This window comes from Mandrillus leucophaeus, unplaced genomic scaffold, assembly GCF_000951045.1.
Source record: "Mandrillus leucophaeus isolate KB7577 unplaced genomic scaffold, Mleu.le_1.0 Scaffold1293, whole genome shotgun sequence".
NCBI classification, from domain to species: domain Eukaryota; kingdom Metazoa; phylum Chordata; class Mammalia; order Primates; family Cercopithecidae; genus Mandrillus; species Mandrillus leucophaeus.
Window position 1 is genome coordinate 368,442 of NW_012101247.1, and position 17,342 is coordinate 385,783.

General features: G+C 36.1%; 1 protein-coding gene across 1 annotated transcript in view; it reads left to right on the plus strand.

The window, feature by feature from the left end:
• The window catches only part of LOC105533889 (proton myo-inositol cotransporter-like), a 173,913-nt gene that overhangs the window by 79,222 nt on the left and 77,349 nt on the right, over positions 1–17,342 (plus strand). Inside the window, exon 3 of the mRNA XM_011972477.1 lies at positions 9,706–9,914. Within this exon, the coding sequence (XP_011827867.1) occupies positions 9,706–9,914 (209 nt within the window). The remainder of the gene's footprint in view (positions 1–9,705; positions 9,915–17,342) is intronic.

Genomic DNA, 17,342 nt, shown 5'->3' on the forward strand with positions numbered 1-17,342 from the left:
AAGGATTGCACTGGGAGTTATACCTGATGTAAATGATGAGTTGATGGGTGCTGATGAATTGATGGGTGCAGCACACCAACATGGCACAAGTACACATATGTAACAAACCTGCATGTTATGCACATGTACCCTAGAACTTAAAGTATAATAATAATAATAATAATAATAATAATAAAAATACGTAAAAAAAAAAGGAAAATACATAGCTTAAAAGTGATTACAGTAGAGAAGAGGAAAGGTTTAAAGTCAGTGATCTAAGTTTCATGTTAAGAAGCTAGAAAAATAAGAGCTAATTAAAACCAAACAAAACAAAGAATGAAACAATAAACAGCAGAAGTCAATGTAACAGTTAGTTCTTTGAAAAGATTAATAAAATCGATGAACTGGCTATGATTGATTAAACTAATTAAGAAAAAACAGATAAAGTACAAATTATCAATATTAGGAATAAAAGAGGGCATGTCATTTTATGGATATTATGAGGATAATGAAGGAATACTGTGAACAACTTTGTGCCAATAAATTTACCAACTTAGATGGGATGGTCATTTGCTTGACAATCACAACTTACCAAAAATGGACATAAAATGGAAAATTCGAGTATCCCTGTAGTTATTAAAGAAGCTAAATCATGATTAGTAAGTTACTTGCAAAGCAAGTTCCAGGCCCATATACAATTTGTTTTTTCTTTTTTTGAGACCGGGTCTCACTCACTCTGGCACTTAGGTGGCTGCAGTGTAGTGGCACGATCACAGCTCACTACAACATCAACCTCCTAGGGTCATGGGATCCTCCCACCTCAACCTCCTGAGTAGCTGGGACCACAGACACATGCAACCACACCTAGCAAATCTTTGTATTTTTTGTAGAGTTGAGGTTTCACCTTGTTGCCTGGGCTGGTTTTGAAATCCTGAGCTTAAGCAATCCACCCACTGCAGCTTCCCAGATTGCTGAGATTATAGTTGTGGGCCACTGCACCCAGCTCCTGGTGAATGCTATAAAATATTTAAGGAAGAAATAGCTTCAATTTTAAACAAAAACTTTAAGAAAATTAAGGTAGAATAAACACTTCCCATTAAGGTTTTTGAAGCTAGCATAATTCTAATACTAGGGCCTGAGTTGTTACAAGAAAAGTAAATTTGAGTCCAATTTCATGAACACAGACCAAAAAGTATCCTTAACAACAAAAAATTAGTAAAACTGAACCAAGCAGTATGAAAAGGAGAATAAATCATGACCCAGGAAGGTTGATTGGTTTAGTATGTGGAAAAATAATCCATGCAAGTTACCATATTGAAATTATTCAATGGAGGCAAACCTATATGATCATCTCAGTATATGCAGAGAAAATATTTGAGAGAATAACATTCATTTATGATAAAACCTTTCAGCAAACCAGAATAGCAAATGACATCCACACAAAAAAAATTGCAGCCAACTTCATTCTCAGCGGTGAAAAAATGATGCTTTCCCTTATGACTGTTTGCTAGGCAAAGATATCCACTATCATCACTTACATTCATTCAACCAGAAAAGTTGATTCTAAAATTTTTATGGAAAATCAGAGGACCTAAAATTGCTAAACTATCTCAAAGAACAAAGTTGGAGGATTCACTGTCTAATTTCAAGACTTATTATAACACTAAAGTAATCAACACAGTCTGGTAACAGTAGATAAATGAATCAGTGACATAGAAGGAACAACCATATGAATGAATTTTTAAAATATTGTGCTGATTAAAAGAAGCTAGACACAAAACAGTACATTCCCCATGATTCCATATGAAGTTCATCAATGTGCTATGGGGACAGAAGTTTGATCAGTGGTAGTCAATGGGGATTGACTGGAACAGGGGTATAAGAGAACTTCCTTGAATTATGGAAATATTCTCTTTCTTGATTGAGATAATGTTTACAAGGGTGTGCATTTTTTCTTAAAATTCAGAATGGTTACACCTTGGATCTCTGCATTTTCTTGTACATAAATTTTACCTAAAAAATAAATTAATTTCAGCCTTATGGTGGATTTCTCTGATATATTCCTGTTCTGCCTTGGCCAGCGAATAATATAAATGTTTCTGCCGGAATGTTTTTCTAATAGCTTCTGTTGGAATAACTGCTCTCCTTACTCCTCCTACACTGGGCCTACACCCCTATCATGGCAGTTAAAGAATCCTATTTTGTTTGATGATTACTGGAGTATAGGTTACTTGAAGCAATGGATGTCTGTTGATCATTACTGTTTCTCTATAATCTCTAGCTCAAAGCTTTTCATGGATTCTCAGGGTTTGAGAGAAAAAAAGGATATGTGTATATTTAAGAAGTGTGTACGTTATTTTCAGCAATAGTACTGTGGATTTTGTGCAGGTCTTAATGTATTTTACCATACAGTTTAAAACTACCTAATATTAGTGCAAAATGCCACATTCATTGATTTCAGCAGTATCACATTCTGTCAGAATATATTTTGCTTCTTCCACTACAATCATGACATTTTAAATAACCCTGGCCAAGCCACTTATATGCTGGTATTAATTTACTTGGTGGTGTCTTCCCTTAAGCTATGTAGACAGAGTTAATATTTTGTTACGTTTACTTACCTGGTAATGATGGTTTGTTTGTTTGCAGTTTACACAGAATCTTTCTTTAGGTAACACACGAGTTGATCATTTGCGGATCATATATTACCTGCATTTAACGTGAAAGATTCCAGCTGTGCACATTGAAATTTTTGTTATGTACCTTCAGCTGTGGTCTTATGTTTATTCTGTAGCTGCCATCCGATTATCAAGTGTATCAGTCATCAGGGTGCATATTTTACATGGTCCTTGGTGGCAGAGGAAAAGTAACTTTCCAGCCTGGGATCTCAATGTGGCAATGTTTTCTTTTCTGCTAAAATAGACTTGTGAAGCATGAACTAAAATTTAAAAATATGTTACCAAGTAAGTTGCTGTAACATAACTGTAGCAACTGGCTAAATTCAGTGTTATCTGTTTGCATCTAAAACTTTTGCATTAAGTAGAAACATATTACATAAATCGTAACTTACGTTTGGTGACCATGTTATCTTGTAAATATCTAGTTATTGATCAATAACGATGACCATTTCTTTTGTAAATCCATGGATAGAGATCTTTTAGTAAACACATCACTCATGTGATTATTCCTTCAGTATATGAAAAATTCAAAATTCGTCGGAACATTGAACAATGTAGTTGGATAGCTCTGGATGTAGGGCTAAGGGCACAGTGTTTTTGGATGAGGTTGAAGGGGTTTAAGTTATGCTTTTTTAAGGGGAAAATGTTTCACTGTCCTGTTTATCATTGGGAAGTTCCAGCTGTGGAGGGGGATGCCATCCCTGGGTAAGTTTATTCATGGTGTTCAGTGATTAGCTTTAGTACTTGGCATTTAACATACATTCAGGAGATGTTTCCTAGGTAAATAACTGAGTAGCAGCTCAGAGAAATCACAAGGCTTAGCTTTCCAAGCAAACACAATACATCTTCATTAGGTAGTGTTTTCAAAGAATCTACTGATTCTAATTGCTAACCCTTTTTATTTTCGGTGAACTGTTGCAGGGAAAAAAAAGATTTTGAGTTTATTTTATAGTTATTTGTGAAAGGATGCCAACTTGAAGCTATAGAATTTTAAAGAATAAATCATCTTAATATTTATAATATTCCTCTGAGCTATTCAGAATGGGCTAACTTGGACACGATTTGTTAATCAATAGCAAAAGTGCAAGCTAGAAGACAGAGTGGAAATAAAACTTAATTGGAATTACAGATACAATTTTTTCATTTCATTTTTTTTTTTTAGTTTAAGACAGCATTGGATATTGTTAGAGAATTTGCTAAAAAGCCTCACTGTACTCAGGATGACATTTCAGAGATTGTCAGTGAGCCAATCTTAGTGTTTTAGAAAGTATCAAGATTATCTGTGACTAAAAGATATGAGGTGGTTATTTTGCTTGGAACCATAGTTTTGACAATATGAAGTTGGGAAACCAGTAAGGAAGTGATAGTTGACCTGTACCTTAATGCTCTCATGGCCTGTTGGGAGGATAATTGGCTAAATGAGTATGGTGTCTGAAAACCTTTCCTGTGCCTTTCAAAGTGAAAAGTGTCTTCTCTTAGTAGAATTCAGCTCCTCAAGGGCTATAAAAACAATTGCATGTTTTTAAAAAATATAATGTATTGTAATAAACTTCCCTTAAGTAGGATAGTTTTTCCATTACAGCTTGACTTCATATTAAAACCACAGATCATATAGATCTTCCACTGTAAGGCATTGGCAACCTTTTCATGTCATTTGTGAATTTAAGGAGAAACAGGAACATAGGGGAGAAGGGAAAGAAACAGAACACAAAAGCAGGACACAATTGTTTACTCCTGTACAGTTTCTTCAGGAGGAGTGAGGCTTGGGGAAACCTTTAGGATGCAGAGATTGAAAAATAAAGAGAAAGCAACTTGCGATCTATCATATTCATCATAGAAAATATTTTCAAAGGATCAAATCCTTTAAAATCTTGCAAACGATTATTTTTGCTCCTAATGATTTTTTAAAATTACCCACCTTCTTGTTATCCAACTTTTTCCTGCATGAAAAGTTTTCTAGTGTATGTTAAAGAAACATTAAATAAAACCTTAGTTTGGCACAGTGTTCAAAATAAGCAGTACAAATTTACCCTTTACACATGAGGTATTTTAACTAGTCAGCTATTTTAACAGTAATGCTCTTAGGGAGTTCTGATTTACTAAGGATAGGTGTTGAGAGAATCACAGGATATTCCATTTCCTACTAGCAGTTCTGTGTTATTTAAATCCAGCTTGCAGTTACCCAGCCTAGTGGGTGGTACTGTGTTGGGCACCTGTGCTGGGCACAATTAGGAGTGACAGCTCCCAGCCAGCCAGCTTTGCTTTTGCTTTGTTATTTCTGCAATGTTTTACTGCATTTAACAGAGGTGAGGGAATAATACTTCCAAAGGGAACCTCTGAATTCTTTAAACATGAAGCTAAGGTAAATTAATGCACTTTTTTTTGTTTGTTCTACCAAATTAATTATCAAGTAATTACTGAACATTTAATATAGCTTGACTTATAGTAAACATTTATTGTATGAGCCAGACTTCCTGGATTTTAACTGTAGTTCTGTTACATACTAACCATGTATCTTCTTTGTGCCTCATTTCTTTGTCTATAAAGTGGGGATAATAATGGCACTCGCCTCATAGGGTTGTTGTGAAATCATAGGAGTTAATGTTTCTTAACTGTTCTGAACAGTGCTTGGCACACGGTAACTGGTGCTACACATTAGCTATTACTATTGCTATTAGTATTGTTGTTACTAAACAATTACATGTCTATGCTGAGATTGTTCATTCAACTAGATTTTCATATATTTGGAACATAATCATCACACCTCTGGACTGCTAGAGTAGATAACATGCTAACTCATGTTGTCAGTTCAGAGAGGAGGTCAATGATCACGAAGTGCAAAAGTCTGTGACTTAAGGAAGCAGATGTTAGAGGATTATTGTCTTGAGTTACATAGGTGAGAGCAGCAGGATTGCTGTAAAACAGGAATGAGAGCGAATGTGCAGTTCAGAGAAGGAGCTGTTTGGTTTGTTGTGAGGCCCCTAGCCATCTGATGGAAGAGACAGCACACTTGCTCAGCTGAGCCATAGCAGGAGGTCTGGCCCCAGGAATGCAGGATCCATGATTCACACAGCTTCAGTCTCTGGAATTGAGAAGGCTTAACCTGAGGTGAAATTGGTGGGATTGTTCTTTATTGATAGCTGGCCTAACATTGTCATTTGGAAGCGTTCCTCTCCCTTTAAATGGCCTGCTTTGGTAGGAAGGTGCTGGTACTGCTAGCTGTGCCAGAAAATAGTTCATTTCGTAACTGTAAGTTTAGAAAATTTTAAATCCTTAGATGAGTGATCATGATAGTAAAGAACATACTAAAGATTTTTAAAACTCATGAGAGCTTGGCATGTCTGCTCGACTGTGTGTTCGTCTGGTGCGCTTACTTGCCCGCAGAAGATAAATGGCTTTTGCCGTAAGGTGTGGACCTTGGGTGCTTGTTGTTCATGTTTACCCTGGGTTTTAAAAACATTTAGATCCTTGGTTCTCAGCCACAACTGCACGTTAGCACCACCTGGAGAGCTTTTAATAAAACAGAACTCCCTGGGCCTAGAGCCCAGATCAATTAATCAAAATCCCTGGGGGAGGGTGGGGCCTGGAAACTGGTGGGTTTCACCAGCCTCCTAGGTGATTCTAATGTGAAACCAGGTTTAGAGTACCTGACTTAATTTAGAATAATGAGATCTCTTGTATCAATAGGAGACTACTTGCTTTTCTGGGGGACTGCCTGCCCCAGTATATCACAATACTCTGTCATTCATCTAATTCCTGCTTTCCTTTGATTTAGAGGACTGGTAGTCCTACTACTGCCTTAGTTTGATTTATAGAGATCCTTCTCTTTTTGTCTCATATTGAAATTTTTATAAGTACCACAGCAACACAGCCTCTTATTTATCTTTCCTGTTCTCCAGTCTGCACATCGTTAGAGGAATGTTTTTCTTAAGAGAGAAATTGGTTAGTTCTACCTGCTGAAAATTTAGTTGGGTGATACAGCCAGAACAAACACGTTACAATGATTTCACTTAATTCCCCCAGCAGTCTTATGAAATAGACACTATTACCTGTGTGTTAAAACGTTAAGTAACTTGGCCGAATGCAGTGGCGCATACCTGTAATCCCAGCACTTTGGGCGGGTGGATCACGAGATCAGGAGTTCGAGACCAGCCTGGCCAATATTTTGAAACCCCGTTTCTACTAAAAATACAAAAATTAGCCAGGCGTGGTGGCATGCACCTGCAGTCCCAGCTACTCAGGAGGCTGAGGTAGGAGAATTGCTTGAACCCAGGAGGCGGAGGTTGCAGTGAGTCGAGACTGCGCCACTACACCCCGGGCTGGGAGACAGAGTGAGACTCCATCTCAATAAATAAATAAATAAAATAGTAAGTAACTTGACCAGGTTCTCGTGGTTTGTATGCCCAGAGCTGAAGTGACACCTATATCTGTTCCTGTGTCCTCTGTCATATAAGCTCTGATCTTGTGTACTGCCTTTCTTCAAAGCCATGAAAATTATTCATATCAAAATATTTTCATCATGAAAGTTAATTAAAACAAAATAAGCTTTCCATTTTACTTTTAGAAGTATTAGGATACAAATGTATAAAACATTTTTTTCTTGACTCATCTCTGGAAAGAAGCTTTAGTATTCTTAAAGATTGGCAGCAGGGTACAAATTCCTTTTCCTCACGTTAGTATAGGCCAACAAAATTGTACATTTCAGATCCAGACTCTTGTACAGATTTCAAAAGGTGGGAAGGCCTATTCTGTCTTCTGTAGCTCACTTAAGAAACATAGGCTGATATATGTCTGTATTTTCCTTTTCTTTTTGTCTTCTCTTTTCTCTTCTCTTCCTTTCTCTTTTTCCTGTTTTAGAAAAACTTGTAAAAATACTGCATCCTGGGATTTAATAGCAAGTAGTAGAGTGCAAAATATTATGTGAGCATCTTGGACCTGAAAATGATTCAGTTTCTGCATTCATTTCAGTGCTTTTTGAAGCATTATCTGCCACTTTTCTATCTTAATAGAAAGATAGGTGTAGATAAATGAAACATAAAGGCTTAGGACTTTTAAAATTTATTTCCTAATCCAGTATATTTAGGGTCTACCTTAAAAAATCACTTTTAAATAATTATCAATATAGTATAAACATTTCTTTGACACAGCTCAGATGGAAGTTTTATTGATTTACAGCAATAAAACACACATTTAAATAACAGATTATATTATGCAAGTTAATATCTTAAGGAGAAGAGGCCAGCAGTACATATTTTTGTGAGCTGATCTCTGTAGCTCTCATCCGAGGACTAGAAGAGAAGGTCCAGTTATGTCTATAATAATGAATGGTTTGGTTGGAAGGAATTACTGTGCAAGTAAATTTGCAGAGCTAAATGACCCAGAAGAGTTGTCCCCTAAGATATTGTCATGTAAATCCAAAGCACAGTTATTTTCTGGTTAGTTAATGTAGAAAGTTTAGATATACAGGTGCTTATGTATTATTTCATAAAATATGTACTCAGTGCCTACTGTGTGCAAGATGACTAGATGCTATGCTGAATACAAAGTTAAATAATATTAAGCAATTGATTGGGATGGGTAAATAATGTATTATTATACAAGATACAGAGACATAAATTAAGGCTAAAACACTGTGCGCTCTGTGGATGAGCAGAGGCAGGAGTGACTAAATATTGGTGTAATTATCACAATCCATGGCCTAAAGCATAAAACACCTCTAATAAGATTTAACACTGCAGGCCAACTGATTCATTTAGTCATTCATTCATAAATAGTTTATTTACTTTCCAAATCCTGGTTAATTTTTCTGTTTCCATGTGTAGTTTTAGTTTTTGTAGTTTGTAGTAGAAGGTATTCTTACTACCCATGTAATGATCATATTTTTTCTTCTACTGGTTTTTTAATTAAAATGAAATTGCATGGAAAATAGCAGACTTATTTTGTGAAATTTATCTCTGGAACCTTTAAGACTACTATACTTTTAGTTTAGCACAGCTTAAAAGGTAGAATAGCTTTGAAAAATATATTGAGCCAGGTGACTTCCATGACTTATGCATATCAGTGTGGTTTGTTTTGAAGTAGAATTGGCCTGCTGAGCTCTATTGTTAGGAATCTACCCTGGAACATACCTAGAGAAGTTGGATTAACAGAAAACATCCCGGTATCCTAGATGCATGGAGTTTCCACTTGAAAGACAGCTTAAAGTTTATCTAATTCAACCCCTTTGGTTCAAAAAGATGGAGGCTTTAGAGATGTTAGGAAATCAGTCTGGTGATTATAATTTGGAGAGGTCTTTGATGTTGATAAACTCATTACTATTTTTGTTATTTCTTGGATGGAGTTAAAATGATATTGTTATTTGCTATTTAGAATTTTGCCAACCATTAAGAATAGATATTTAAAGAGATAACAGATAACTTACAACAATATGAGCAGATTTTTATATTTGTCATCATTTTTATTAGGATTATTGACTCCATCTTTTTTTTTTTTCCTGTGGGCACCCATTCCTCGATGATGATGAACGTGATGCTTGATGGCAAAATGAAATAGGAAAATTGTAGAAACAAAATTATAAGTAATGATTCACAAGTCAGAAATAACTATAAAGAAACACGTTTGGGCACTTATTTTAATGAAAAGTGTGCCTTTTAAGCAGATATCAGAAAGTTTTATCATAGCCCCATTTTATATTGTAAAATACAAAATTACATATGTTAACCTTACATAGGAATGGTGATTATGATGTTTTGCTTAATATGTTTGGTTTAGAATGTGTATACGTAATTATTGTAACTTTTGCTCATTCTTTTTCAATGTAATTTGTGGGAAAGATAGAGAAATAATTAGATTTTTATCATTTTTAAAATTTCAATACAGCACAAAAATATCCCTTTTTCCTAGTGACAGACAGACACACAAACACACAAATAATTCTGGCTAACTTTGCATTAAATATTATTGTTATCAACACAACACAAAAGTATGTGGTGAGCACATGATGGTAAGAGCAAATTTTACAGTAAATGTGGATTTTTTTTTCTTGCAGGTACATGTTGGGACTTGCAGCAATTCCGGCAGTTATACAGTTTTTTGGCTTTCTCTTTTTGCCTGAGAGCCCTCGATGGCTTATTCAGAAAGGACAGACTCAGAAGGCCCGCAGAATTTTATCTCAGATGCGTGGTAACCAGACCATTGATGAGGAATATGATAGCATCAAAAACAACATTGAAGAGGAGGAAAAAGAGGTCGGCTCAGGTATATAGATTTTATACTTATATGAATTTAAAAACTATACAATGGTCTTATTTATTTGTCATTATTGTGTGTGTGTATGTATAACATATTTTTTAATATATGGATATTTATGTATATCCATATATTATTTATGTATAAATATCCATATATAAAATTATATATGTATTATTGACCTTCCATATTAATTTAAAAACTATTTGAACTGTTTTCAAAATAATCATTGTAAAAAATTAAATGCTTTGCTTACATGTGTTGCATTAATTTTCATACTAATTTTTATAAAGCATATGAGTACCTCATGTACTGGTTTAGGAATAAATTTGTGTTTCCCTATTTTCATTAAAATATTTAATTCATTGTCGATTCTGAAATTCACCATGTCAGAAAACCAAGAAAAGAAAAGTCTCTTGTTAATTTATTTTGATGAATTTATTATTGAAAAAGATTTCACATAAAGATTTACCAAACAATTCTGAGGCAGAATCTATAACCTTGACAGCCTGATTTGGGTAAGTGATGTGTAGCGTGTAAGCGATGGGAAAAGGTAGACATTTCACAATGCAGTTTTTCGACAATAACAGTTAGCCTGCTCACTGTACATTTCCCAAATTGGTCTTATTTTCTCTTGTGCTTCCTTTTGCCTCTACGTTAATTGTTAGCTCAAGGGGAGAGGCAGATTAATATTAGTCAAATTATTTTTCACACCTGAGAAAATGCCAAGCACACCCACTCCTTTGTTGATACATGTCATACACAGGTGTTAGAAGGTCTGTCCAGTCTACTTTCTCCTATGATTTTTTGTGGATCTGACCATTGTTGCCTTTCTGAAACAACAGAATGAGCACTCTGAAGAAGCTGGTCTCTGTTAGCCACACATGGCTTGATTTAACTTTATGTACCTGTAGCATGATAGCATGATGCTGTCACTTTGTTACTCAGATCAAAGCCTCAACAAACTAACAGTGAGCCAATTCTATGTGAAGTTCATTTTTTTAACACTTTTTGAGCATCTGCCAGGTGTCCAGCAATGTCAGCATTTCTAGAATAACATATTAGTGCAAAGGTTAAGGAGAATTTTGCTTTCACAAAATGTTTTACTGAGTTCAACATTGTGTTCATTAAAAATATTGTCTTAAAATGTCTATTTAAATGACAACTTATTTTATGCTACTGTCTAAATTCCTCTTCTCAGTAACTCAAATGAAATATGATTTTTTTTTTTTTTTTTTTTTGAGATGAAGTCTCACTCTATAGCCCAGACTGGAGTGCAGTGGCACGATCTTGTCTCACTGCAACCTCTGCCTCCCGAGTTCAAGTGATTCTCCGTCCTCAGCCTCCCGAGTAGTTGGGATTACAAGCGTGGGCCATCACACCCAGCTAAGTTCAGTATTTTTTGTAGAGATGAGGTTTCACCATGTTGGTCAGGGTGGTCTTGAACTCCTGACCTCAGGTGATCTGCCCACCTTGGCCTCCCAAAGTACTGGGATTACAGGCGTGAGCCACTGCACCTGGCCATGAATTTGTTTTAATTGTAGTAATTCCTACATTTGAAACTCATGTACAAATAATGTGTGAGTGGAAAAACTTTTCAGAGTGAGAGAACAATTGTTAAATACTATTTACAGCCTGTATTTTTATTAATTTATATAAAGGATAAGACAATTTAATTTTAAAAGCCTTCTTGTTTAGGGATATGGATATCATTGATTTTATTACAAAGCATTAAGGATATAGCTTCATTTTGACTGCTAAAAAATACGTCTGACTACTCTAGCCATGCAGTGTTGACAGTGTATCCTATTTGAGTTTTATACATTATTCAGAATATATAACCAAATGAATTTTTAAAGAAATCTGGGGTACATAGGGTTGCAATTATCAACGTCTGCTTTAGTTTTTATCAGAAGTCTTTGGGAGCTAAATAGGGCTCCTTTTCTTGCATATAGATAAAATAATTCCCTATTTCCCAGTTTTGTTTTACATTCACATTTGGCACAGGTTTTTAAAAATACTCTAATGTTATTCACTGGATCCTAATAACATTTGCTCATGCTTGAGTAAATATTCTAAACTTTGGAACTAATAGAATTATTAACTTATCCGTTTCTGGATTTTTATTATTTGAAGTAATATCATCTTGCTTAATTTAAAGCTAATCTTATGTTCTTTTTAAAAAGTACACAGTTAAGAGCACTATGGCATGAATGCATTCAGACAGATTTGCAGATTACATGGCACCAGTGATTGGGGACCTGATTTTTTATGATTAAGAAACTTGACCACAGTAAAACGTGGTCTGCAGAACTGTGAATTGTATATCGGTATTGTGATGTTCAGGAGCAAGACTCTGGGTCAGTTTAATTGGAAAATAGAGACCAGTGCAGGGACTTAATGTTAACAAACTGGTATGGTCTTGTCCCTCCATCATGCTTCATTCAAGAACGGTAGGCTAGCTGAACAAATGCACATAAAGAAACGGCTAACTTCAAAGTAATAAAAATGCACTGGCGCAGAAAAGATGTGGTGCAGAAAAGCCATTGTGTTGGAGGGGTAGAGAATGGCCTGTTAATCTGTCCATGGATCCTGAGAATTTTGATCCACATCATCAAGCCTGGGAACTGTGGGCAGTAGAGTGCAGCTGCCTGAAGGGAACCTTGATGTAGGCACCACAAATTATCCCGATATTCCAGGAATTTAGGAAGATGTTGTTTGAGACACCCTGTTTCTTATAAGGAGGAATGTTTTATTAAATGTGATGGCTTAGATACCTGTTCTCATTGAGCTTACTATAAGTAGGTCTGATTCCAGATCAGTAAACCTTGTCTTGTCTAGCAGTTCCCCAGGGGATTTATGACTTGTGACTGTTATGACACTTGCATATGTGATCCTTCTCTTTTCATAGGAATTTTTTTTTTCTTGTTCATTTGAATTTAAGCTTGACCTCTTTGAGGAAAATAGGCCTAGATACTGAATTTCAGCATAATAACACTGCAGTCAAATACTCATTGAAGTGTATATTGGCTATATTAATTTATTTTTTGGATGTGTGAGATTGTCAGTGTATAGAACATTTCTCTTGGTTTAAAACCACACTTTACATAGTAGATATGGCAGTTACTCTGGCCATGTCAACAGCAAAGTTGAGGCTTCCAGGCCATACCGTGGAATAAGGTTGGAGTGCAGTAGAATCTCATCTCTTCTGCTCATGGCATCGAGGTCAGACTCTTTTGCATGACATACAATGTCTTGTGTGTTTTTTTCCACTGTAGTTGGCAAAACAACAACAAAAAGGCAGTATGGGAAAAGAAGCAAACATTTGGTTTTCACGTGTGCTCAGCATTGTTTATACATCCTTTAGGAATAATAAAGTAAGACTAGCAGAAACAACAGCTTGGTTTGGAGAGCTCACTGGAGTGGGAGACAGGGAGATGGAAGAATATCACTGGCTGTGTCTCAAACTTGCCATCTTAAATGAATCTCGGGAGAGTTGCCGCACCTCAGTTTCTTTTTAGGTTTGTAAGAAAAGCCAGATTATAATAGCTCCGAGGTCTGTTTTTTTTTTTAGGGTTTTGAAAGTCTGTGAGAAGTGCCCCCTCTTTATTTCTAAATGCTATGCGGCAGTATTTCTTTCGAAAGTATTTATTGAGTGACATGCATCAGAGGTGGGGATGTGGCAGTAAATAAGACTGACAACATTCTGGTCCATTCTCATTCGATGAGGCACACAAATAATAAATGAAAGAGCAATTAACTACCAGATAAGTACAAATTATGGTAATTGCTTTGAAAAAAATGAACAGAATAATAAAATGCTTATAGAGGGAATGAGAAGTGGTACTTTACATGGGATGGTTAGGGAAGCCTCTCTGAAGAGATGAACTTGAAGGGTGAAAAGGAATCAGCAATACAGAGAACTGGAGGGAAGACTGTACCAGAGAGAGGAAACAGCAGATGCAAAATTCTGTTTTATTAAGTGGGCCAGATTGATTTTTGCAAGTTTTGATCGTGGCTATAAAGTGTACATGTACCAGATTTCTAAGATACTGCGGTAAGAACTAACTATACATCTTTTTTCTCAGGTTCCCAAGCCTAAGTGTTAAATTAGTAGGGACACAATTACTGTTTTCAGAATTGAAAGCAAATTTAAATACAAAGTAACATTAATATGATTTCCATCATTTTGGGGTATGTCTGGTTTGTTTTCCTAGTTTATGTCATATTGCATAGATGTGTAATAGAGTCATGGCCTGTATTATCAACAGATACAGAATCCTGATAGAGACGTAGGTAATTACTTAAGCAATGATTGACAAACTTTTCTGCTTAGCTTCGAAGTTGAGTGAAGAGAGGCAGGCCCTTTGGGGCCCAGTTATAACAGGAGGCAGCTGTGGTAAGCTCAAATATATTTGAATTTTTCTGCTTTATCCTAGACATTAACCAAAGTTTGCATTCTGTTCTATAATGTAACTGTTTTACTTGACTCTAAACGTGCTTTTTCTAAATAGTTCCAGTGTTTGTTCATTGGTTTCATGGAACCCATCACTCTGTCATTTATATCCCTGGGATATGTATCCCTCAGTTTGACAGACATGTACTGAAAAAGTTTGGAGTTTCTCTCTTGGGCAAATTCATTAGAGATGGTATTAAAAGTAGGGTCTGTCCATGTCACTAGAGATGAGAGGTAGTCTCTTAAATTGCTGGGCATATAGAAGGCAAAGAGTCTTTGTTAGGAACGTTAGCTCCTGAAAGTTAAAAATTGTCTCCCATGACAAAGGAAGTAAAACGAACCAACAGAAGACACAATTCTTCTGAAGGCAGTCTTAGGGAACAATCCAGAAATAAGAAGTGTGTTTTCATGTGCTTTATATAACCTTGTTTGATAGCGCTTATTTGACTTCTTTAGTTTCTTATCCTGTACCAGCAAACAAGTGTACCCTGGGAGGAGGTGAAAGGAAAGCAAAGGCTGTTGCTGCCATGCCGTGTCAGAAGGGGCTCCCTGGCCCTGCTGCAGGAACCCTTCAGGCACGGCTTCTGGGAGGTCTTAGATAAGGCACCATCTCTGTCGTCCTCCTCTCCACTCTGAAGTGGTGGTACTAAGGCAGGATCATTGTGGTGCTAAGGCCACGGATCATTGGAAGGAAAGCATGAACAACGAAAGCAGGAACAACAAAAGCTTTCTCTAGAGAAACATACAGATGGTGGTGTTAGAACTACTGCAAAAAGCTAGGGAAAGAAAAAAGCAGTATGTTTAGGGAGAATGAGGTTATTAGGACAGCATCAGTGCAATGACAGATTGAGTAAAGGAAGGAAGGCAAGGGAGACACTGACTGCATGCCTTAGGGCAGCAAAGAGCAGCCTTTTATAAATCTGTTTATAGCATGGGTTCAATCCAAGGAGCTTAAAAATGGTCATGGGCCTTTTTTTTTTTTTTTTTTTTTTTGAGACAGAGTCTTGTACTGTCATCCAGGCTAGAGTACAGTGGCACAATTTTGGCTCTTTGCAACCTCTGCCTCCCGGGTTCAAGTGAGTCCCCTGCCTCAGCCTCCCCAGTAGCTGGGACTACAGGCATGCACCACCATGCCCAGCTACTTTTTTGTATGTCTAGTAGAGACGGGGTTTCACCGTGTTGGCCAGGCTGGCCTCGAACTCCTGACCTCAAGTGATCTGCCTGCCTTGGCCTCCCAAAGTGCTAGGATTACAGGCATGAGCCACCACACCTGGCCTTAAAAATTGTTTTACAGTTAATATTACCTAGATCATCTAGATCATGTACTTTCAAAATGGACTTATTAAATAGAAGAATGCCAGCCAGGATATTGGCCCTACCTTTGGTCTGTAAAATCTCAACATTTAGTCATATAGGAGAAGTAGCAACTCATGGGCACTAGGTAATGTTTCAGATTGGAATTAGATGCAGGCCCACTAGGTGCTAGTCACTGTAATAGGGTATTCAGGTTACCTGTGTGATATATAATCTATGTGAAAACATGCAAGCCAGCAAGATTTCCATTATTTAATTTTCTCAACTAATGAGCTCAGGAATCTGGGTGAACATCGGCTTTGCCTTTGACAAAGAGTTTGATCTCTAGCCTGGAAAGCAAGAGTATTGTAGGAAAGAGAACTTATTCAAGAGCTTCCTGTGAGTTCATTTTAAAACATGATTTGATTTACTTCCAGTTCTTTGGGGGTCATGTCTGTCATGTATAGGAAGGGACAGCTACATCTTCCTCTTTTTTTTCGTCTAGTAATTTTGCAATTTGGTCATGAAGTCTTACCTTCTCGTAAGTCATTTTCTTTTTCTGTGAATTGATATTGACTGTGACCCTTTCAGCAAATCATATTCTGCAGAGAGGTCAGAGGGGGTAAATATTTATTGTATTTTGATAGAAATTCTTCTGTGCGTTTCTTTAGAAATCCAGTTTCAGCATAATGACAATGCAGTCAAATACTCACTGCAATTGACATCTGCTGCACTTAGAGGAAAGTAGTCATTCTCCCTAATATATTTGGTAGTTTGCTTTTATTTTTTTCATTTGGTAATAGTACAGTGTTATCTGACCCAAAACAATGCATGTATGTCATTTACTAGGTGAACTTTAAATAGATATTGATAAATTGTTCTTGGTAAGATGACCTGCCATTTTCTGAATATTGGCAAAGAAAACATTTCTATATCCAATATTCTAGAGATTGTTGTAAAATTTCAAAAATTGTCAAAGTATTAGGCTGGTAAACAGTAGATTAAAACAAAAGGTCAGATAAAAAGCTGCTTTAATTCTCAATTCTTGTGTTAAGCTGTAAGCTGAAGGACTATTAAAACAATATGCAACTCTGTTCAGTTTTTAGTAAAACTTATTTTCTTAGGCATGCTGACTTACTTAAAAGAAACATTATTTCATTCAATATGGCTTTAAATAAAGGTTGTTATCAGTTTTCTAAACCCCAGAGAACTTTTAAAATCTTATGTAGAATCGGAATCATTCTTGGATTTTACATTAAAATGTCATTAACTGTTCTGTTGTTACATGAGGATAAAGAACAGCACAGAGATTTGCCACTCAGCATACTCACTGGAGAAGAAAACATTTTTCAGATTACTTGTAGGCTTTTAAGTCATTTTCCTTGATTTATATTGAAAATCCAGATTGTCTTAGTAAGTAGATAGGTAATACTTCAAAGCTATATTTTTGTTTTCTTGCTAAGATGTACTTAAATCCATGTCTCATAAAAAAGATTCATGCAGAAAGAACTGTGACTTTGTCAAATATCTCTTTTTTCCCCACTCACTGTGAGGTTCACACTATATTTTACTGCTCTGTATTTAATACAATTAAATGGAATTAAAAAAAAAAAACCCACAAGGTAGACATTTGAAAATGAATGTAATTCACGGTTGCTGCTCAGGGTAGCTCACTTCCAACTTAACTT